This window comes from Schistosoma haematobium, chromosome ZW, assembly GCF_000699445.3.
Source record: "Schistosoma haematobium chromosome ZW, whole genome shotgun sequence".
NCBI classification, from domain to species: domain Eukaryota; kingdom Metazoa; phylum Platyhelminthes; class Trematoda; order Strigeidida; family Schistosomatidae; genus Schistosoma; species Schistosoma haematobium.
Genome location: NC_067195.1, coordinates 76,821,178 through 76,845,961, shown reverse-complemented (window position 1 = coordinate 76,845,961; position 24,784 = coordinate 76,821,178). Strand labels below are relative to the sequence as shown.

At 34.4% G+C, this 24,784-nt stretch overlaps 2 protein-coding genes across 3 annotated transcripts in view; one reads left to right on the top strand and one right to left on the bottom strand.

Moving 5' to 3' along the window:
• Positions 1–408: 408 nt before the first annotated feature.
• On the top strand, positions 409–12,742 carry MS3_00004432 (uncharacterized protein). Of its 2 annotated transcripts, none has more exons than XM_051212344.1 (2): positions 409–525; positions 11,543–12,742. In XM_051212344.1, exon 2 carries the CDS (start codon positions 11,599–11,601, stop codon positions 12,253–12,255), a length of 657 nt encoding a protein of 218 aa, XP_051072522.1. In that variant the 5' UTR covers positions 409–525; positions 11,543–11,598; the 3' UTR covers positions 12,256–12,742. The 2 variants fall into 2 exon arrangements, with proteins under 2 accessions (XP_051072522.1, XP_035587113.2); XM_035733431.2 differs by lacking the exon at positions 409–525 and adding an exon at positions 2,453–2,577 and having other exon boundaries at positions 11,543–12,672.
• Positions 12,743–17,609: 4,867 nt separating this feature from the next.
• USP9X_1 (putative ubiquitin carboxyl-terminal hydrolase FAF-X) overlaps positions 17,610–24,784 on the bottom strand; it is a 105,593-nt gene continuing 98,418 nt past the window's right edge. The window contains exons 40-41 of the mRNA XM_051208736.1: positions 20,230–21,315; positions 17,610–19,058 (exon numbers count right to left, since the gene is read on the bottom strand). Coding sequence (XP_051072521.1) covers positions 20,638–21,315 — 678 coding nt within the window. The 3' untranslated portion in view covers positions 17,610–19,058; positions 20,230–20,637. The remainder of the gene's footprint in view (positions 19,059–20,229; positions 21,316–24,784) is intronic.

The following is a 24,784-nucleotide window of genomic DNA, read 5'->3' as shown; positions in this document are numbered from 1 at the left end:
CTATTATTCGATCTTCTATTTACTTATTATTTAACCTGACCACTTTACAAAACGATCAACTTTCAAATGATTTTTTATCAATTCTTTGAAAACACAACATCATAATATGATTGATTAAAAATAGGTTACTTTTATTATAGTAACTTTCAGTATATATATATATATATACATATATATATATATATATATATATATATATATATATATATATATATATATATATATAATCTTATATAATGGTGCATCTATCAGCTGATTGACTAACTTAGTTTCTCGATTTATTTAAAGATGTGCATAAAACATATATATACTTGAATAAATGATAATAAAATACATATCTTCTTAAATCTGATTGGTTATCGTTTACTTCAAGGTTACTCACTTGATCAATACGATTTGATTGGATATAATGAAATGAAATACAAATAAAACAAGCACATTATTTAAAATTTCACTTTTTTTTAGAAAATTATTAACTGAAAATTTTAGTGAAGTATATATATGTTAGTTATTATTTATATTTCAGTAAGTCAGTTTTATAATAATGTTACAGTTAATCATATATTAATATCAGAAAGGGTTTTTTAGTGATAAGTAATTTTAATAGTTGAGATGATGAGTCAGTTGAAGCTAGACTACCATGGAAAGCGTGGAAGTATTAGACAACCGTTTCGTCCTATTGTGGGACTCCTAAGTAGTGCACATCCACGATCTCGCCTTGCAAGATTCGGAACAGAATCTGTCGATCCCACACACGAACGCTTAACCTTTACACTTCTAGATCAACATATGCTCACTAGTGACTGGCTTCAAGAGGTATATCCTGGAGTTCTGGTGAGGAGCAGTGACCAGTGGAGTTCAACCGAGTCAGTTGTGAGATAGTAACTCACTGAAGACAATGGTGGATGTGTCGCTCAATTTCGTGGATCAGTTGAAGTTAGACATGAACACCGTTGGATGCTGGCCGGCTCAGTGGTCTAGAGGTTAAGAGTTCGCACGCGAGACCGAAGGCTTTGGGTTTGAATCCCGTGAGCAGGATCGTGGATGCGCACTGGTGAGGAGCCCCACAATAGGACGAGACGGTCGTGCAGCGCTTCCAGGTTTTCCATGGTGGTCTAGCTTCAACTGACTCATGATATCAACTATGAAAATCATATATTACTTATTTACTTCCTGACTCTTGTTACCCTTCGTGAAGGAACAGGCCATTCACCAGAATCATAGATATTGTGAAAAAATTAAATGATTATCATTGCTAATTAACATATATAGTTCAAGTATCCTCATTCAGAGAGTTAGAAAATATTTCATCATTTAGGTAGGAGATTTTTTCGGGAATTTGCTTGAAGATCATCTCGATTATGAATCGATATTACTTGGAGAATTAGAGAACTTTGGAAAACTATTTCGTTCAAGATAGAGACTTTCTGATGGTATTGGCGATACCATGATTTATGGATGAACCAACCACGTATAAGATCACAGGTTTCGGATTTTGGCGTGAAATTCACTCATCTATTGGGTCAAATATAGTTTTGGCATTATAGCTGATATCAATTCGTGATAGAAACCCTAAATCTAATTCCTAACCTTAACCATCAACTGTAATTCTAATTCCTCACTCTGGTTTATAACCCTCACTTGGTCCTAGTTACTAGGTGGATACTCTCAAGGTCACTTTAGTGTCGCTCAGAGGTTGTTCATAAATTATAGTCTCACCATAGTATTCATTTATCTACGAAGGTTGAAATTATGGAACATTGGATTACAGAACGCATACAGTACGTCAGACTTCTTGATAATCAACTGATTGTCTGGATGATTAATGATGAAATGAAGTTTCTGAAATCATCGGTACATGAAATAATGAGGCATCTAAATAATTTAACCTAAAATGACATCCATAGATGCTACAAATAATGAATATGGGAGGTATTTTGAAGGAATTAGGCTGGTATGGGTTGAATAATAATAATAAACTTTTCATGATCACGTTTCGAGTATTTGTTGGGCAGATTTAGTATGAACTGTAGAGAAGTAATACTAATGAGTTTCTGTGTAATACATTCAGTCTATTTATTTATGAAGTGCTTGTAATCTGGTTAAACTATATGTGCCAGTAGTTTTTTCAACATTTCAAATTAGAAACACGAAGTTCAGTGAAGGGATCTCTTTTCAACGAATTTATTATCAAGCTGTACAATCGTATATATATGAAAATGTTTTTTGTTAAAGTCCTAGTTCCATGAGGAACAGTGAACACGAACAACCAAGATGACGTAATAGAAAAATTATAATATCAGATTACGTAACACGAATAATAACAATAGACTTAGTAAATTAGTAATGAATTATAACGTGAATGTAATAAGATGACTAGGGCACGAGGAAGGCAGTTAAAAGTTGTATATTTGAACACCTAATTGACTGTAATCAATCTACGGATCTTTAGTTTGAATTTAAGGTTGTATGTACGATTCGTTCAAATCTACGCAAATTTCTTCGTATCCAACTACTAAAAATAGCCTATGCTCTTATCATCCATGAGCTCAAGCCAGAACTATGCGTACAAAAGAAGTACGTCCTATCGTTATTGTTACCTTGACCTTAATTATTATTACTTCATTCCCCCTTATGTCTCATATTCTCATTATTTTATTCATAAATTTCGATAATGTAATAAGAAGACGAAGATCATCAGAAATATGTAATGATATATTAGCGCAATGGACAGTATAGAAAGTATAATTATACATTTGAGATGATCTCATTTGATAGAAATAAGGCATTAATTAATAAATGATGTATCTAGCTTTCATCGTTATATTTATGAAGGATATCAGAAAAAGTATTTTAAGTTGATATATCTTCAATTATTTCGCCTACATAATAAAAGGAATAACCCATAATATTTTCAGACTAACCATGTATATTCCATTCCTTTCTATCTCTTATTAATTAATTTATTTGAACGCAAACATTGGTACAAGGAGGCACCGAATGGATATGCGCCACATAAATCATCCGATTTATGTGAGGGATGGGATACTGCTCAGGTGCCCAAACCGAAACATGTGGTTTTCTTAGGAGGTCACACCCGGAGCCTTCGACCTAAAAGTTTGATCCACAAGGTGGTGAAGCAACGTAAGGAGATGCAGTCCCATGGTGGCCGGTGATCAACAATTGGTTCATACACCATTTGATCCCTCAGAATCCTGGAGTTCATGTGCACCAATTATTTAAAATTAGGGTTTACCAACTCCTCTAGGTGGACCCTCCGTGTCTATCAACCCGGTTAAAGCGCCAGACATTCACTTTTCGTCCTTCCAGTTTCGTAAACAACAGTAATGTTGCGAGGAGGCGGTGAGTAGGACTTCTCTATCAGTGGCTGTATACGCGTGGTCATATGACAGCATTTCGAGAGGGGGAGCTGACTCTCCCCAACCTCGACCATACCAGAGCATTTGGGGGTCATCTTTCAATCTTTACAAATCGCTTAGTAATTATAGGATTGTTAATTCTATTGATTAATTAATTATTATTATTCTTTTCATTGATAAGTTTGAGTGAATTAACAGAGTAAAATTTATAAACTATAAGAAAAATGATACATGTCTGAATTAACAAAATAAGATATTAGAATAGTTGAATTTATAAGTTGATATAAGTTAGACCACTATTGAAAACTTGAAAGGATTGGACAAATGTTTCGTCTTAATATAGAACTCTTCAGCAATGCGTATCCATAGTCCTGCTTGTGGGACTCAAACCCAGAACCTTCGGTCTAATTTACATCAATTCATGAATTCAATTATTAAAATTACTACAATCCTTTTGAACTCATCAACTTGGTTTCAAACTCTTAATAGGATAACCTAATCATTTGATAGAGTTATTTTAGTATTGATTCTATGAAACAATTTTGTGTTATCAACATCATATCGTTTGTTAATCTTATTTTAATGAAGAAGTGTAAACATTGTTTTGACAAAAATATGCATTACTTACTATTAATCTTGCGCCTGTTACTCCTCGTGGAGGAGCATAGGCCTCTCCACTAGCATTCTCCATCCAACCCTGACCTGTGCAATCTTTTCCAGCTCTTTCCAGTTGTTATTCATCATTTTCATATCTGCTTCTATTTGTCGACGCAATTATTATTATTATTATTATTATTATTATTATTATTATTATTGTCATCATATTGTGATGTCTAATTAATTTCCCATTCTTTATTTTTGTATACCTATTTATTGTTATGACTTGTGCCCTGTGTTCTATTAATGTATACCGTAATGATACCGCCAATAAGAGGACAGCGACTTACCTATCGGATCAATGACGCATAAAACCCGTAAAAACAGTTTAGAGTCCTTATCGGTCCTGCTTCCTCCTAGCCCCACCTGTTAAGTCCAGAACACCAATCTCACCCTCTGCGATATGAATCATGTATTTCAAACATACTGGGTTTATATACCATCCGAACAGACCACATCGTACCATAAAATAGGAAACAACATTTGTACAAGATTTAGCCAAATATGGGAGATAGTAATTGGTAGACTGAGCATAACTGAAGAACGGTAAATCGTATAATACTAATCTTTGGGTTATAATAAAGCTGATAATAGGAGGGACACAGATATGGATAGTTAAGTTACTTAACAATTATACAATAAAAAATATACGTATAGTGATAGTCCAGAAATAGATTCCAACAGTTACCATTCATTATTCTAATCGAAATATAACACTTATTACTTAAGTAAATATATCCAGACACATATTAATTGTTAGTTATAAAGGTCTCAATTGTTTATTTTGTTTTTATTAATATACGTCATTTATGGTGGAAGAGAGATGTATGTCTGTCTATCAAATTGTAATTATACTGTAGAATGATCTATAAAGATAGCATGTAAGTATTGAAGCATAGAATTCCATGGTCTATTGTTCCTATATGATGGAACTACATAATGAACAATATTGGTGTTATGTTGACAGTAGTAAATAGTAGTGAGGCTGTAAACATTCATTACCTAGTTTGTTTGGAACAATTATTACACTTACTTGGTATGAGGGAATGGATTTTAATGTCATAATCAAGACTGAACTTCACTGATCATGCACAAATCGATAACACATATGATTGTTGCATCTTTTCGCTTCAAAACCATTATATTTCATAAATATTAAAAGATAGATCTTCTTATTTGACTGGGAAGAAGTAATGTTTGGTAAATTGCCAATCTTTCTATTACATTACTAAGCAGTATAAAATTATAATGAAAATTTTGTTTAAATAGTTTGTGCTCATAGGTTTAACAACAGAATTGATTGTTTAACTAGGTTTTTTTAACCACATAACAGGATAAATTAAGAGTTGAGAAGAAAGGTTCCTATCATAATGACCGATGATATAACATGTGGATTATCAGTAGCTTCTTGCCACTACCTAACCATTTCTAACGCTGTATTATGTCTGCATCGCTAATTACAAAGACGAGGAACAATTGAGATTCCAACAACCCTAAATGAGAACACTAAGACTGGTACAAGTACAAAGTTATTAAACCCCAAAACAAGACGACGACGATCCTAGTCGAAAATACACTTATATATATTGATTTAACACTCATTTCCATTATTAATTAGAATAAATTAAGAAAAAAAAGATACCCAGATTTACAATAAATCACATGTTGCATATCATGCTGAGCGTAGTCCATGTTAATCTAATACAACAATATCGTATGTTGAGTAAACACTTCACTCAATTACATTGATATTTTACCTAACAACATATCACACTAAGAAACAAACATAAGTAGCATTACTATGAATAATCATCATACTGAATTTTAAAAAAACGGAAGTAATATTGAACAAAAGTCGTAACGAGTTAAAATTTGATTTTACCATTTTATTCTGTTATATCACTCTAATATCAAATATTAGACAAAGTAAGAGTGGATAAAGATGGAAAAAAAAATTAACACTGACTTACATTGACAATTGATTGATCACTGGGTGGTGATCAAATGTTCATGTATGTCAGGTCCTTCTTAGTGTAGATCATAATCCTATCGACCAAGTTGCAATGTGGTCACTAGTCTAGGTGATTTGACATTGAGTGCATTATGTTGAGATAAGATGGTGGTTGGAGGTAGTCAATAGGAAACTCTAGACACTAGGTTTCATGCTACTTGGCACTCGTTAGCAAGGTGTACCTGTAATCTTGATGGAACTGATGCACGCCAATGGATTCGATCCTATGTCACTCAGTTTCACAGTTAGAGACGTTACCACTGAGTTATCCGAGCCTTGACTGACCTTCTGTAGGACTGAGTTGTATTAACAACTGATTGTTCACTGGGTAGTGATCATTGTCATCGTTTTAATTGACAGCAGATGATAATTTCTGAAAGTTGATGTTATCAGTTAGTGAGATTTATTCAAACAACAAAGTGGTCGTTTCTCGCTCCTGGAAAAGTGGCTTTGACGTTGTACAAACCAATATTGACATTAAAACGGAGAAAATTAGAACCATATCTAGTTCGAAAACATACCATTAATGTGTCAATAACAGAACATGAAAAAACACAAGTAGATTAAATTATGATCATCCAATAAATTGATTAATAACAGTTTCACTATATATACTTACTAACTTACTCTTGTTACTCGTGGAGGAGCACGAGCGGCTTCATCATATGTATTCCATACTATATAGTGTAGAGAATGAACACACAGGTGGGTACATTCAAATGCTTTTTGATGTAAAATTACAGAATATCTTAGTAAAATATGAGAACCATACATGAAACATTTCATTTGTAGCTCAGGTGGATTATTTTGTTGGAGTTTTGTCCTCTGTTCTGGATGGTTTGGTCATGAAGCTTTGATTGTTGTTTTGAACGACATCAACAGTACAAAACTTCAATTAGAAGTGAAGTGTTCCAATTTCTTCACATATTACTCACAGCTTGTCCTGTAGACCCCGACAAATATAGAAATAAAAATGAAATCAATGGGAGATACAATCACAATAAAGAAGTAGACAACGACAAGTTAAAGCTCAATAATCACCAATCAACATCGTGATCTACAGGACAAGCTAGGAGTCATGTATGGAAGGATTATGACAGTTCACTTCTATTTGAAGTTTGTGCTAATGATGTCGTTCAGAAAAACAGTGAAAGCACAAAGACCAAACCATCCAGCTCAGATAACAAAACTCCACCATAACCTTTATAGGCTTTTGCTGCTAGATTTACCACTTCTGATTGATGTCACATATTACTTATATCTGTCGACATAAGTAGCATACACCACAATAGTAGTGCTCCTCAACTATACATATAAATTAACGCCTAGGAAAAAAACAAACTTTCATGATATATACATAACAGTTATAAATGAATGGTACTTGGAATTATTAATATTGAAATATTGTACTATGATTTTATCAGTTTTCAAATTTTATTGATTTTATCACAATTCCAAATTAAGCTATTCAATATCCACAAAGTTATTCATTGAAATAAGTCTACATCTATATATATGTATAATTAAAAAGGTCAGTCATATGCTTAAATAGTTCTAAAACCACATTACTACCTATACTACTACTCCTACTACCATCACTACTACTAATTAATAATAGTAGCTCTCTAATATTACTTATATTTTAGTTTAGAAGTAAAAAAACATATCTTAATTAATCCCATATACAATGAAAAAGTTTAATAGTAATTCTACTTATAATTAATGATTTACTAAGTATACTCATTACACGTGGTTACCTTTTTTTAAAGAAAAATACCATTATTATTATGATTAATGTAGATTTATTGAATTTGACTAATTTTGTAGATCTTAAGTATCTAGTATGTTTTTGGCTTATTCAAAATGAAAATGAAATTAAAGTGAATATTATTTACACAGATTGAAATCATGAGTCAGTTGAAGCTAGACCACCATCGAAAACTTGGAACCACTGGACGGCCGCTTCGTCCTAGTACGGGACCCCCAGCAATGCGCACCCACGGTCCCGCACCCCGCGGGACTCGAACCCAGGACCTACTGGCCTCGCGCGCGAGCACTTAACCATTAGACCACTGAGCCGGCATCCAACTGAGTTTATGTCTAACTTCAACTAATCCACAAAGTTGCGCCACCATATACCATTGTCTTCAGTGAGCTGATATCTCACAACAGACCTGGTTGTACTCCACTGGTAACGGCTTCCCACTAGAACTCCAGGAGTATCTCTTGGAGTCAGTCACCAGTGAGCAGATCATTAATATCAGAAGGGGTTTGTGGAGATTTTAGAAATTTTTACAGATTGAAATCATGAGTCAGTTGAAGCTAGACCACCATTGAAAATCTGGAAGCACTGGACGGGGTGTGGGGTCGCGGATGCGCACTGGTGAGGAGTCCCATACTAGGACGAAACGGCCGTCTAGTGCTTCCAGGTTTCCAATGGTGGTCTAGCTTCAACTGACTCATGATTTCAATCTGTGAAAATTTCTAAAACCTCCACAAACCCCTTCAGAGAATATTATTTAAACATTAAAATAATAGTAACACATTTACTGTGGGATGTACTACTTATATCGATATAAGTAGTATATAAATACTAGTTAGGAATAGAATGTTTAGCAGTAAAAGGTCAGGAAGATCGAGCAAGAAAGAATGGAAACAGAAAGCAATTAGTATGGAAATGCATGAATATTGAGGTTTGGGATGATTGACATTTTGAAAATTAAGTATTCGTTGTATGGGCCTTAGATATTACAAGGATGTTCTGTAATTTTGTGTTTAAATACGTTCGATTGCCCCTAATTGCGTTCTCGTTCACTACACTACAATCAATTTCGACTATGGTTAAGACCTTTTGTTAACTTCCTTGACAGACAATTTTATTCGAGCAGTAAAAATTCGCATATTTCTTTGTGCTATTATGATCACTGTCTTGTCTGTATAAACATGTACGCTTGATCACATGACAGCCTGGGTGCATATCTCTCTCTAGAGTAAATGTTGATAGCTTAAATATTACTCGACGAATCGTTCTTTTTTCCAAGTATATATGTACTGGAATCCTATCATTAACCTTTGCTTTGCCTTGCTGCGCCCTTATACAATTTGACTATAAATTTGCCTATTTAATTGCTTGTGTATACTTATTCGCCTCTTCGCTTCAAATTCGATCGATGTGTTCATAACTTTGTGATCTGTGTTATCCGCCAATAAACTGTAGTTGCCGCTTCTTATTACCTTCTGATTTTAAACATCGTTGAGATTTATATCATAAAGGTTATCAAGGTGATTGATTAACAATGCAAAGCCACTACAAAAACACTAAGCAGTAACAATGATTATATTGTATGATTTTCAAAAAAATATCTGTAACAGTGGTAGTATTTGTAAAGATTTTTATTTTTCTGGCTAGCGTTTTTTAGCGATTTAGTTTTCTACGGAATAGGGTCACTAACCCCATGCTCAACCCTCCTCCTTTATCCGAGCCTTGGACCGACAGTAGCCCCAAATGGGCTACAGGCAAAGTTAAAGGTTTTTATACTTTTCCATTATCTATATGAAGGACTAAAACAAAATGATCAGTCTATATTGGCATATACCCATCTTAAACAGATTGTTTCAATATAACTATTTGTTCGCAAGTATTTATTAAAATTTGATAATGATTAGCAGTAATATTTAGGATGTGAATTTTATTCTATTCGAAATTCATCAGCATCCTATTGATGATGTTCATAATGAGACCCGAAATCAATACCTTCAGATCTAATCATCAAAGTAAATGCATATACATATACACAAAGAGATATGAGTATGAATTCTAAAGTTTATTAATGATATAAAAATTCTTCTTTTGAATTTTAGTTAATGGTTTATCGACTAATTAACTAAGAGCATATATTTCATGCATGTTAGTAAAGATGTATATGTAGGTATATTTTTTCTTACTTTTTGTAGGAATGTAGTCCCTTCAGCTACACTTTATTGCATTCATATTATATTCATCATTACATCTTGAAATTTAGTAGTTGAGTTCATGAGTCAATTGAAGTCAGACCACCATGTAAAACCTGGAAGCACTGGAAGGCCGTCTCGTCCTATTGTGGGACTCCTAAGCAGTGCGCATCAACCATCCCGCCTCGCGGGATTCGAACTCAGGACCTAACAGTATGGAGCGCAAACGCTTAACCTCTAGACCACTGAGCCGGCCGGCATCCAACGGTGTTCATGTCTAACTTCAACTAATCCACGAAACTGAGCGACACATCCCCCATTGTCTTCAGTGAGTTACTATCTCACAACAGACCAAGTTGAACTCCATTGGTCACGACTTCTCATTAGAACTCCAGGATATACCTCTTGAAGCTAATCACTAGTGAGCATATGTTGATTAGTATCACAAGGGATTTTGTGTATATTATAGTAATGTAAATAGTTGAGATCATGAATCAATTGAAGCTTGATCACCATGGAAAACTTGGAAGTACTGGACAGCCATTTCGTGCTATAGTGAGACTTCTGAGCAGTGCACATCGACGATGCAGCCTGATGAGATTCGAATGCAAGACCTATCAGTCTTGCGCGCGAATGCCTAACCTCTAGGCCACTGATTATATAATTATCCGAGGGGTTTTGTGGAGATTGTAGTAATTTCAACAGTTGAGATCATGAGTCAATTGAAGCTGAACTGGCTTCAAGAGATATATCCTGGAGTTATAGTGAGAAGCGGTAACCAGTGGAGTTCAACCGAGTCAGTTGTGAGGTAGTAACTCACAATTGATTGATCACTGGGTGGTGATCAATGTCATGCTTGTCTAGTCCTTATTAGTGCAGATCGAGTGCTATCGATCATGTTGTAATGTGGCCACCAGTCTAGGTGACTCGACACTGCGGGCACTATATATTGAGATTAGATGGTGGTTGGAGGTAGTCAATAGGAAACCCTGGACCCGGGTTTCCTGCTACTTGACACTCGTCAGCAAGGTGTACCTGTAATCTTGAGAGAACTGGTGCTCCCTGGCGGATTCGATCTTGTGTCACCCAGTTTCACAGTCAGAGACGTTACCACTGAGCTATCCGAGCCTTGACTGACCTCCTGTAGGACTGAGATGTAATCACAATTGATTGATCACTGGGTGGTGATCAATGTCATGCTTGTCTAGCCCTTATTAGTGCAGATCGAATGCTATCGAACTCACTGATGACAATGGTGGATGTGTCGCTCAATTTCGTGGATTAGTTGAAGTTAAAGATTAACACCGTTAGATGCCGGCCGACACAGTGGTCTAGTTGGTTAAACGCCTGGCGCGAGACTGATAGGTCCTGATTTCGAATCCCGCGAGGCGGGGTCGTGGATGCGCACTGGCCATCCACTGCTTCCAGGTTTTAAATGGTGGTCTAGCTTCATGATCTCAACTGTTGAAATATAATTATCCAATTCAATCACACACATATATATTTCTATCTATAAAACTATAAATTTACTTACCTTTTATAGATTTAACTACATTATTATTCTATATAAAAGAAAAGAAACCTTATCAAGATTACAATATGCTTCAACCAGATGAACTTGATGCAATAGAAAAATTAAATGAATTATGTGAAAAAGAAGAAAAATTAGATAAACAACCATTTAAAAAAAATCATAAAAATCATCATCATGAACATCATAATAATAATTTATCATCTGTATTTCGTTGTAGTGATACACGTACATTGAAAGCAATAAAAAATGTATCAAAAGATGAATTCAATACTACTAATACTACTGATACTACTACTACTAATACTACTACTACTACCAATACTACTAATAATAATCATAATAGTAATATAGATGATAATCATTTAATACCAACTGGTTTACCAAGAATTCAAACAAAAATTACTGTTAAAATATTAAAATATGATTGTTGTATCACAGTAATATTAGATCCAACAACTAAATTAAATACAATTAAAGCAATGTATGATTTAAATGAACAACTTATTATTATTGGTTATCAACGTTTAATTACATTAAAAACATTAGATCATTTACCAATGAAATTTAATGCAATTATTGAACAAAATAATAATTTAAATTATGATTTAACAACATACGTTGAACATAGATATAAAGTAAATTTAAATATGTATTATTTAAATTCAGCGCGTGTAAAACAAAAAAATAATATTGTTTATATTATTATACCGCGGAAAATTTAAATATATACATATTCAATCATAATAATAATAATAATAATAATAATAATAATAATAATAATATGAATATGAATATAAACACATATCCTCCTCCCCACCCCTCCTATCTTTTTGTTGTTGCTATGAATGGTATTGAATGATTTCAATGGTTAATGTTGTTACCAAATATGATACATCAATTGAATATTGAACGATAGATGTATTAGAATGGTCAAAGTTCATTTATTTCTTTGTTTTTTTTCTATATATCATACCGCTTGTATATGACATAATTTTCTTTATATTGATTGTTTACATTTCATTAGGTCTTTTTTTGTAGTTGTTAAAATCAAATATGTTGTAACCACTTTTACATCATTATATAAATTGGATTTCGAAAGTGTGTAATTGTCCAATTTCAGATGATAAAAAAACTTTTTTTTTGTAAAGATCAGTTGTTTTCTTTCTTCTCTCAATATATTCTATCTGAATACGAATTATTTACATACTTACTTATGATTATTACACTTTGTAGAGTACTATAAGCTGCTCACCAACATTATCCACCCAATTTTGTTATAGACAATCTTCTACAGTTGTTTCCAGTTGATATTTATCCTTTTTATGTCTACTTCTAATTCTCTACGTAGTATGTGTATTCTTCGAACTTCCTGTTTTCCGTTTCCCTTCACGATTCCTGGTAGTAAGCGGTTGGTTCGTGTTGCAGTTTGATGATTTCCGTAATGTATGTCATATACACCAACTTCATAGTCTTTTTCTAACTTTCTCCTCATCTGGAAGCTAGTTTGTTATCTCTCACAGTAAATTGTTGCTGATGGTTTTCATACAACGGACACTGCGTATCTCGCGTGGAAAAATGTTCATAAATACTTGTACCTTTTTGATGACGGTTGTGGAAGTTTCAGCTACGTACAGTAGAACTGACTGTGTTGACGCTTATATTGAAGATTGTAACTTTGATATTGGTTGACAGACAGTTGTTTTGAGTTGCGTATTTTGTTTGTTCAATTGTATGAATGCTGTCCTTCCTTTGCCAATCCTCTCCTTTACGTCTGCATCTGATCCTCCTTGTTCATCGATAATGCAGCTAACCAGATATGTGAAAGATTCCACCTGTTCTGGAGTTTGAATTACTTCTTCTGCTTAGCGTTCTAGTTTCTCCATCAAGTGTGATTACGTTGGTTTTCTATGTGTTGCATTTGAAAGTCATCATTTCTCCCTTGTGTATGTTGAGACTTACTGATACAGATGCTGCTGTTACACTGTTTGTCTTGACCTGCATTTGTTGGTGTGTATGAAATAGAAGAGCCAGGTCATATACGAAGTCAGGATCGTATAGTTCCTTGCAAGCTGTTAATTATATTCTGTGCTTTCCGTCACATGCGGAGGTCTTCATAATCCAGTTAACCAGAGAAAAAGTGGGGGAGTAGGCAACCTTGTCTGACTTGGAATGCATCTGCAAGCTGCCCTCCATGCATCACTTTACAGTGTAGTCAGTCGTGTGGATTCCGTATGATATTGACGATTTTCTCAGGTACTCCATAGTGTCAAAGAAGTTTCCATAATTCTCTCATCCACATTGTCTAATCCTTTCTCATAATCAAGGAAGTTGATGTACGGTGACGAGCTCCACTCAACTGATTGCTCAACGATAATCTGTAGTGTCGTTATTTGGTCTGTGCACAACCAATTTTTACGGAATCCCGCTTGTTGATCTGGAAGCTGGACGTCTACTGAATCATTCATCCGGTTCAGCAACACTCTGTTGAAAATGTTTCTTGGTACTGACGGTAGTGTGATTCCTCTATAGTTTTCATACTTGCTCAGATCTCTTTTCTTTGTAATCTTGATGAAATGTCCTTCTTTCCAGTCCGTCAGCAATTGTTGCTCCTCCCAAATCTTCCTGAATAGAATGTGGAGCATGTTTTAAGTTACTTAAATGTCTGACTTTAGTGCTTCAGCTGGTATAATGTCTGGTCCTCCTGCTTTCTCGCACTTAATTTGTCTCATGGCCGTGCTGATTTCTTCGATCGTTGATGGAGTGACATCAATAGAAATGTCTGTGTGTGCTACTTCGATGTTGGGTGGATTCAATGAAGCTGGTCTATTCAAGAGTTGCTGAAAGTGTTCTACTTATTCGTTCCTCTGTTTTTGAATCTCGGTGATTGGCTTATCTTCTTTGTCCTTGATCGGTCTCTATGGTTTACCATATTTCCTTACCAGTTTCTTCATTGACACTTAGTTGTCTAATATTTCCTTCTCTTGAAGCCTTTTCTAAGTACTTCTGCTTGTCAGTTCCTTAATTGCTTGTTTGTATATGTGTATTCATCTTTTGCCTTGACTTTCTCTGTTATTGTTCGAATTTGTTGATTACTGTCTTCTTATTCTTCCGTTTAAGGCTTGTCCAGGATTTCCATAGAGATCCATTCCTTATGATGATGCTTGTTGCGACCCAGAACCTCCTGACACGTTGAAGTTAGTGCTTCTTTGATTCCTTTTCAGTTGGTTTACATCTTAAATTCCAGATCTCTGAGTAGATTTAGTAAGACTTGGAACCTGTTATTGAGAGTTATCTTGAATTCGTTAAGTTTTTCAGCATCCGGAAAAAAGGCTGTATTGAACCTTTGTAATGCTGTTTCTCCATTTGTCTAGTACTTCTTTAGCTTCAGTTTCATCATGAAAACCAACAGTTGGTGGTGATCCGAAGTCATGTAAACTCCATTCTTGCTTCTCACGTCTTCCATTGACCTCCTGAATTTTTTAATGATGCAGATATGATCGATCTGGTTCTGTGTAGTGTGATCCGGTGATACACATGTAGCTTCATCTCTGTGTTTGTGTGGGAATATTGAGTCGCCTATAACCATTTTGTCGAAGGCTTATAAACTTGCAAATCTATCACCATTCTCTTTTCTTTCTCCTAGTCCATATCGTCTCATGATATCTTCATTTCCGAGGTTGTCCATTCCGACTTTCTCGTTTAAGTCTTTCATCAGGATGGTCAGGTCCATCCCTGGACACCTCGCTATGATCGATTGCAGCCTCTTATAGAACTGATCTTTATTATCGTTGTTGCTGTTATTGGTGGGTGCATAACATTGGATAACATTCATTGTGATCCTCTCGCTCTTTATTTTGAAGGATGCTCTGACGACTTTTGATCCATGAGACCCATCCTATACGTGCATTACGTGCTTCTCTGGACAGCATGATTACAACTCCTTGAGTGTGTGGAGCATTTTCTTCTTCGTGACCGGATTACAGCAGCATTTCTCCCATATGAAGATTTTACTGTTCAGCTTGGGTACAATGGGTTCCACTGATTCCGAGCACCGTCAAGTTGTATATCCCTATTTAGGTAGTTATTTGACTGGTTCTCTCGGTCTCATATATTGTATGAACGTTCCATGTAATTAGAACGTTTTTGCTGTTGTTGTTGGAAGGGGCATCGGCCTCGTGACTTCCGAAGGATCTAGGTTTTCATCATGAGTCGTTATAATTTTTCCTTCAACTCGGAGTCCAAAATCTGAATTGTTTAATTAATTTTTTTCTAACTAGCGTTTATTGAGCAAAATTGTTTTTTTACGCGATGGGGTTGGTGACCCTATGCCCAATCGACCATTTTTGATTGGGCTCGGGACCAGCAGTAACTCTATAAGAGCTACAGGCAGAGTTGTAGATATGAATTATTGAAGTGCTATCTTGTAATCAGTCAGTCAGTAACAACGTAGAACTTCGTACATACGTACATCAGTTCGAGTTACCATACCACATTAGCACACAGTTACAATTGTTCATTCAAATCCCATAGTGGTAGAGGTAGTAATAGTATAAGCAGTAATCGGAAACATTACGGTTTCAAGATGTTATTCAACCAGTATAATCCAGTGAAATAAATTTGGAAAGACGAAAAACAAGGGACATGAAGAATTCAGAATATTTGAATTTAGAAGAACACAAGGAGTAGATGCACCTATTCCATTGCAAACCATTTTGAGCCATGTCATTCAAGGTCTCTAACCATCGGTTGCTATCATCTCGCGGATCCCAACCAGGTAGTTTACACCTACCAACATGGCTCAGTCCACTCGTTAGTGACTTCATGGATTTGTGCCATGTTTTGATCTGGCCACCCTTAGCTTTCTTCCATCCTACCCCTCTACCCCATAAAACATCGCACATCGGGGCAGTCGGTCGTTGGGCATACGCAACACGTGTCCCAGCCATTTCAGCTGATGAAGTTTCACTACTTCATCAATTGATTTGTCATCCTTACCTAGTACTCGTTTCCTAACAACTGCGTTACTTACTCGATGGTACCAGGATATACGAGCAATGTTTCGAAGACATCTATGATCAAATACTAGTAACCTACGAATATCTTCTATTATTACCGGCCATGTTTCACAGTCATAAATTAGGACGTAACGGACTGCTGCGCAGTAAACACATCCTTTGGTTGGTGTCGGATATCTCACCTATGCCATAAATGACGCAAGTTGGCAATAGTTGCCTAACTTTCATTACTAATGGAGTTAGATTCTACCATTTGGTCCTCATTATAAAACAAAAGCATACAATATAAACCTTTACATTCAACTAATTTTTAGGAAACAATTATGTTCAGAGAACTAGGAATATTTTAAAAAGTGCTGTTCAATTTGGTAGTTTAAAAGAATTTGAAGTAATATATGACCGCTAGGAAGTCGAATTCGAAGTTAACAGAATATGTCCTACTTTGATTAAGAAATGACCTTTTAGTATTCATATTTATTTCTAAAATATCTTCATTGTGGTTATATTGATTTAAACAAAACAAGAATTGTGTACACAAAGTTTACGCACAAATTTTAAACTTATAATTGACTAACTAAAAGTTCATCTATGTAACCCTCCACATTTGACTGTTTATGACACAACTAGACCATGAACTATAAATCTTATGCGAAACAACGAAATGTAATGACAAGTTATTGTATAGATAGTTTATCTAAAAATTATAGTCTTATTTATTAACATCTCTGTTCAGTCCTATAAAAACAGTACATTGAATAAATTGAAATACAAAGAGGATAGCACAAAAAGGGCATATCGATGACCATTATGGATTTAGCACTTAAGAGAATGGATGTATTATCGCACGGCATTCGTAATTAAAAATAATGAACCCATGTTGAAACACAGATATCATTCCAGTGTCCGTAAAACATCTATTATTCATGAAGGGTGGTCGCAGTTTAGAAAACATAATCTTTGTTTCGGTAAACAAAAACCAATACAATATGTGTCACTTGTGATTGTTTGTATTGATTTGCATATATATACATTGATTCTTAACGTTTATAAATAATCTACAGAATACGTGAGCAAAGTGAACCATTATGATTTCATTTTAAGGGGAGACTATAATTTATGGACGAACCAATCACGTATAAGATAACAGGTCTCGGATTTTGGTGCGACATTCACTGATCCATTTTAGTAAATACAGTCTTGACATTATAGCTGTTGTCAGTTAGTGATGAAAACCCTAAATTGAATTCCTTACCTTAACCACCAACTGTAAATCATAATTCTAATTCCTCACACTAATTTATAACCATCATTTGATCCTAGTTATTACGTAGATACTGTCAAGGTCACTTTAGCATCACTCAAAGATCGTCCATAAATTATAGTTCCACCCATTTTAATTTGTGTTTTTTGATATCTTAACTGAGATTTGGTTAGTTTTAGTTGGAATGCAGTTACACATAGCTGATAAGTTTAAAGTAGCACGAAATGCAAGCTGTGAGTTGCAGTACAATCAAGATTCCATTTATTCTATGAATTATTATGATTTTTATTGAAACATGATTTAAATTGCCCAGAAAAACCGTAAGATATTGAGTGATTTTTGTACTGAAAAACTCAAGAGGTTCAGAGACATCTATGAGGATTGAAAGAACCATAGGATCCTGTTTCGATAGAAATAATGTGCATGAGATAGCTTATGTTTTCCAGTTGTAAGACAAGTAATGATGAGGCGAGTGAATAGTTTATTTTAGTGGAAATGATTCGAATCTAAACAATGATGTGCTGTCACAAACGGAGAATATTCAGTAGGGGGTTCGCGCACGAGACTGAAGGCCCTGGGTCCGAATCCCGCGGAGCGGGATCATGGATGCGCACAGCTGAGGAGTCCCACAATAGGACGAAACGGCCGTCCAGTGCTTCCAGGTCTACAACGGTGGTCTAACAGAAATCGGTTCATGATCTCAATCAAAAAATTAGTGTACCCTGGAATGTTTATAACCTTAATAAGTATATTTATCAGACAAATTACTAAGAAAATTCAGTCAATCATTAACAACATTGAACTTAGTCTACGTTATCACACCTCATGTCATTTCAACAACAAGAAATCAACATGATGAGTAATAATGTCTAAACATGAGAACTACAGTCCAAAAGGAAACATTACAAATGAAAGTTAGATATTTAAGGTAGAAAATGTATACAACTTTATCATTATGACTGATTCCACTCTATATCACAACTAATCACTGATTATAAACACTTTTTTTTTAATTTCAGGTCTTACTCAAACAGTCTATATTTACTAATATAGATTAAACAATACAAGAAACGGCACATAGATAATACAAAGATAAAATCATTTATTTCTGATAATATAATTGAATAACAAACAACAAGAATGTTAAGCATTAAGTAGAAAAAAAAGAGAGAATGAAAACCATTTCATCAAACAAACTGTAAACACACACACACAAAAAAAAGAAACAAACCTATGTGCGCATAGATACCTATGAATAAATAGGAGAAAACAAAATACATATATATGCGTATCACATAGTTTATTTGTAATACAAATGGAGAAAAACAAACAAACTTGCATGTGTGTGTATATATATATATGTATAATAATATATAAGACCAGAAAAACAAACAAACAAAGAGTACACTCAGCATAGTGTTTATATGAAATTAATTCTTTAATACAAATAGAAAACATTCTTTCATTTCATCTTTAGAATTGCAGAAAAAAAGAAAGAAAAAAGAAAGAAAGAAAAGGGATAATAAATTATAATGAATATATTTGATTGTAATAAAATGTAGACGATTTGTATCAATCGTTTATCTTGACAACTATCATTTATACACTGATATAATAATACCTAAATCGGTAGATAGATAGGCAGACAGACAGACAGACAGAAATGAAAGTGAACAAAAGATGGAAAGGCGAAGTAACTAAGATGGAAACCAAAAGATAAAAACAAACAAACAAACCATTACTTTCACTACATAAAGCATAAATGAATAGACCCGGTAAATCTATATTTCTATGTATATTATTGTAATATATGATAATCAACAATAAATGATAACCAAACAATAAAAGTTTTCTTTGAAGCATATATATAGTTATCATTGAAATTGTCTGTAAAAAAATAAATAAATATTTAATTTTTTTAAAAACTAATTATTTGTAACCGGGTTATTTAAACAAATCAGCTTGTTAAAATACAATAAGCAATAAATTAGCTGATATTTAATTGTTATATTATGGAGAGAGAGAGAGAGAGAGAGAGAGAGAGAGAGAGAGAGAGAGAGAGAGAGAGAGAGTAACAATGATAACTTGAGAAGTGATCAAAATGTTAAAGAAATATGATTATAAACTGTAACACAAAATTAAAAAAAAGAGGGAAAGAAAGAAAAGAATTGAATAGACAATGAGTAAATCTCATCGATTCAATCGTTATTCAACCCTATATAAATTAATAGAAACAAAACAGCTTGAAGAATAAGGTAAGATAATAATAATAATCATAGAGACAATAGAGACTTATTATGATGTAATATCTGAAAGGGCGTAATATGAATAATAATGCAAAAGAAAAAACAAACCAAAACAACAAAAGCGATATTGTTAATGAATGATCTTATGTACTATATTGAACAATATGAACTTACTAAGCAAATACATACAAGAGTGAATATGTACATTCTAGAAATATAAATATCTTTATATGAATTCATTTGATGATACAATGAAAGAGCTTAGGAGAGACCAAACGTTAGCATAGAATTACTCAATTTTCTTTGTAATATTATGGTCAGAGGTATTTATCATTAGTTAGTATATTAGTTGGTAAAATATATATAGTGTACATATAGATATTACTTGGCATTTTATTGATAATCAATTAACTATTGGCAATCATGTTGACAACAAGTAACCAAATGTAAACAGTAGGAAAAGAAAAGGTAATGTTAGTGATCCATCTTAACAGTTGACGAATTAATCAGTAAAGAGAAAGATCTAGCAAGATGAAAAAACAATGGGTAACTGATTTGGTTTTTTGTTCATATTATTCATTATTACTCTTTGTCATCATTCAATTTATGATTGTTATCGTTAGAACTGTTAAAGTGACTTTCTTCATGTTGTTTTTGAGATACTATTTCCCTAGGCAATGTACCACATGATAATAATTGTCCGTATATTTGTCTACTGTTATTAACATTACTATTGTTATTATTATTACTACTCGCAGTAGTAATAGTAGTATAAGTAGTAGTGGCCGGTGGACCGGCAGTGATACATGTATGATTAAAAATATCTAGACTGGCATCAACTATTGTACTAGTACTAGTCCTTGTTGTATTACGACTAATCATATATTCATGATTTGAAGGTAAATGATCCAGCTCAGGATCATCAGATGTTGACAGAGATGAAGAGGTGATACGACATAGTGATGTAATCAAATGGTCATTTCTCTCATCTATTTCTTCTCCTTCATCATCATCAGCAGCACCATAATCATCATTGTCGTCCTCTTCCTCCTCAACATCAGCATCATCATTCTCTTCACTTTTTCCCCAACTTGAAAATCGATTATCATATTGAGTTTCGTTGTTATTTTTGTTGGCAATGGTGATTTGGTTCTCATCACTGTTAGCATTATCATCATCAAGATCACAGTCATTATCTTGTACACTATCATTTTCAATCACACCAATCATATCGTTTGGAAGCGTCACAATTGAAGGGATCTAGATTATACAAATATATGATAATGAGAGAGATGAATGAAATAGACTTTGATATGAAATTCACTTGAAATTTTATACAAAAAGTACAAAAATAGTTGGTGCACATGATTATGTATCACATGAAATATAAATTATCAAAAAAATTAAATATTGGCAAGTGATATTAAACTTTGCATAAGTTAAAGTAAATGCCTCTATCATGGTATTTTACGAAATTTCCTCGATAATACCTAAGAAATGATAAAAAATAAACAGTTGTGAGAAATAATTAATGATAACCAATTTTATAGATTTATGTTTTTCGTAATGAAACCGGCTTTATATAAGAAAAAAGCAGTTTGGCATCCCGCCAAAAAAAACACGGCAACATCAACTGTGGCAAAAAAAATTAGTGAAACACCTGATTGAAAACTTCGGTGGCCCAACAACAATTACGAACAACCGTGGGGCCCAAAGATTGGTACAAGGAGGCACCAAATACATAGGCGCCACACAAATCTCATTCGATATGTGTGAGGGCTGTGATACTACCCGGATGCTCAAACCGAAGCAGGTGGTTTTCTTAAGGGGCCACATCCCGAGCTTTCGACCTGAAGGTCTGATCCACAAGGCATCGTAAGGAGATGCAGTCCCATGGAAGCCGGTGACCAACAATTGGTTCATACTCCATTTGTTCCCGTAGGATACTGGAGCCCATGTGCACCATTGGTTTGGAATCCGGTTAAAGCGCCGGACATTCGCTTTCCGCCCTCTCATTTTTGTAAACAACGCCCCCGCCACGAGAAGGCAATGAGTATGACTTCCCTGACAGAGGCTATATACGCGTGGCCATGTGAGAGCATTTCGAGAGGGAGAGCGGACTCTCCCCACTCTCGGACGTACCAGGGCATTTTGGGGGCACAGTTTGGAAGCGAACTGTTTCAGCAATTTACGGATACTTTCGGTGAAAAGAGGATTAAAACCAGAGCATATCATCCGACTGCTAATGGGATGATAGAAAGATTCCATCAACAGCTAAAGGCCTCATTGAGTTTTTCTGGAAAGATTACAAATGGGATGTCAAACTTCTTTTGGTACTATCAGGCATTCGCTCAACTGTTAAACAAGACATCGGTTGTTGTGCTACTGAGTTGAGTTGGTTGATGGAACAACGTTACGTTTGCCTGACAAATTTTCTAACTGTCCAACAGATATTCTAGCAGACATAACCGACTACGTACAACAATTAAAACAACGGATCGAATCTATTAAGTTCGTCGAACCATAACCCAGAAAGTGAGATCATTCGCATCCATTAAACTGGACAAATGCTCACATGTATTCGTTAGAAATGCTAAAGTACGACAGCCCATACATTCTTCATAACGGTTTTTCTAAAACCATCTGGAAAGATGGTAAACCAGTCACAATAGAAAGAGCAAGTAAACATGACATTGTTAGCATCGATAGAGTGAAACCAGAGTTTTCAGAGAGCGCTGAAAAACAGACAACGATGAAATTGTTTAAATGTACAGAAAAGCAAGCATCAGACAAGCTATCTGCAACGAACAGTACTTCACACTTTAAGGTTTAGTGTTTTTTAAAGTTGATATCAGTGTACAGAAATCGATATCAACTTAAGAATTTCTAAATAATCCACTAGTTTCTATTGTATACATAATCCATTCGTACAGTAATACTCATGGTAGTTTATTTAACACTGAAGCTGAGTGATATAGGTTCGTATTCTTTAAACAGTAAAAATGACTAACAAGCTGACTTTCAAACTTCGACCATTAGACGTGTTCTAATCTTTCTTTATTTTAACAGGATGATAATAATACTGATAATAAACTGTTAGGCATGTTGACAGTGAGGTTAAATAAACAAAGTTATTAAAAAATTCTTTTAAAGACAAAGAAAGTTTAATAATCGTTTGATTGTTAATGGCTTAAGTATTCATCAAAGGATAGATAGGGAAATTATCATTGGTAAAGGATAGCTCAGCATGATAAGATAAATGTTGAAATTGAGATTAAATGTAATGAGGATGATCGTGAAAACAAAGTAAACTAGTTGGGGGATAGAGGATTTGAGGGGAAGATGGAGGGTGAAGCAGATGGCTGTGAAGGGAAGAAGAGTATGAAAAAAGAGAAAAATAAAAAATTATAAGAAATCAGGACTATGGTAGAAGAAGAGGTTGTACCAGTCGTTTTTGCACACAATTCCTAATCTTTCAACAAATGAAAAAGTAGTCACATAATGAAAGTTTTATTCTAATTCCAGTCGAATTAAATAGAATATTTACTTATAACAATGTCAGTAACCCTGTTATGCGTTTCTAATTAAAAAAAAAACAATACAAATGTGTAAACTTTTTTAATTTACAAGAAACGCTCATAAGCTATAAATGTTTTGAGCATCATCTAGCTTGTATGGGGTTTTCAAAGTTATTTATTTATTTGAACACATAAATATTGGTACAAGGAGGCACCAAACAGATATGCGCCACATAAATCATTCGATTTATGTGAGAGCTGTGATACTACCCGGGTGCCTAGACAGAAGTAGATAATTTCTTAGGGCGCCACACCTCGAGCCTTCGATCTAAAGATCTGATCCACAAGGCAGGAAGTGCAGTCCCATGATAGCCGGTGACCGGAAATTGGTTCATACGCCACTTGTTCCATCAGGATCCTGGATCCCATGTACACTATAGGTTTGGAATCAGGGTTTTCCAACTCCCGTAGGTGGATCCTCCATATCCACCAACCCGGTTAAAGCAACGGACGTTCACTTTTCGTCCTCTCAATTTCGTAAACCACAGTCCTACCGCGAGAATACAGTGAGTGTACATGTGAGAGCATTTCGAGAGGGAGAGCGAACTCTCCCACCTTCAGACATACTATGGCATTTTATGGCGTTTTCAAAGATAAAACAATTATATGGCTCTACCAAACATCAGTAAAATTGAGACATAAGCTTAAATACATTCATTTAACAGACTGATTTTAAGTTCAGTAAATTATTTAGATAGATAACTTGAATATCAAGTGATTTCAACTATTATTTGAGTAAATCAAATAAAAGGTTTTCATAAGAAGCAATTCTTTTGAAAGGACTTGCAAAAATTGTATTTTCCAATTCATTTCCTGCAAAATCACTTTTTGATCAATCAGAAAAGTCTGTAAAAGTGATTACTTTTGAATGAAAACAAAACAAAACAGATATCTAACTGAAATGTGTACAACAGTTTAATGTCATTTATGGATTTCTCAAGTGTAACTTGGAGGTTCTTGAAATTCGAAATCGAATAAGCAACATTATAAACATTTCATATATTTGGCTAACAAGTTTCACTTAATCAGTGCTTTATATTGGTGGAGAGAGCCTTACAAAAATGCCTAAATTGGCTTAATATTTTTCGCGTGAACTAATTCTAATTCTATCGTAATTTTTAATGCTAATCACTAATCTTAACCTGAATTTT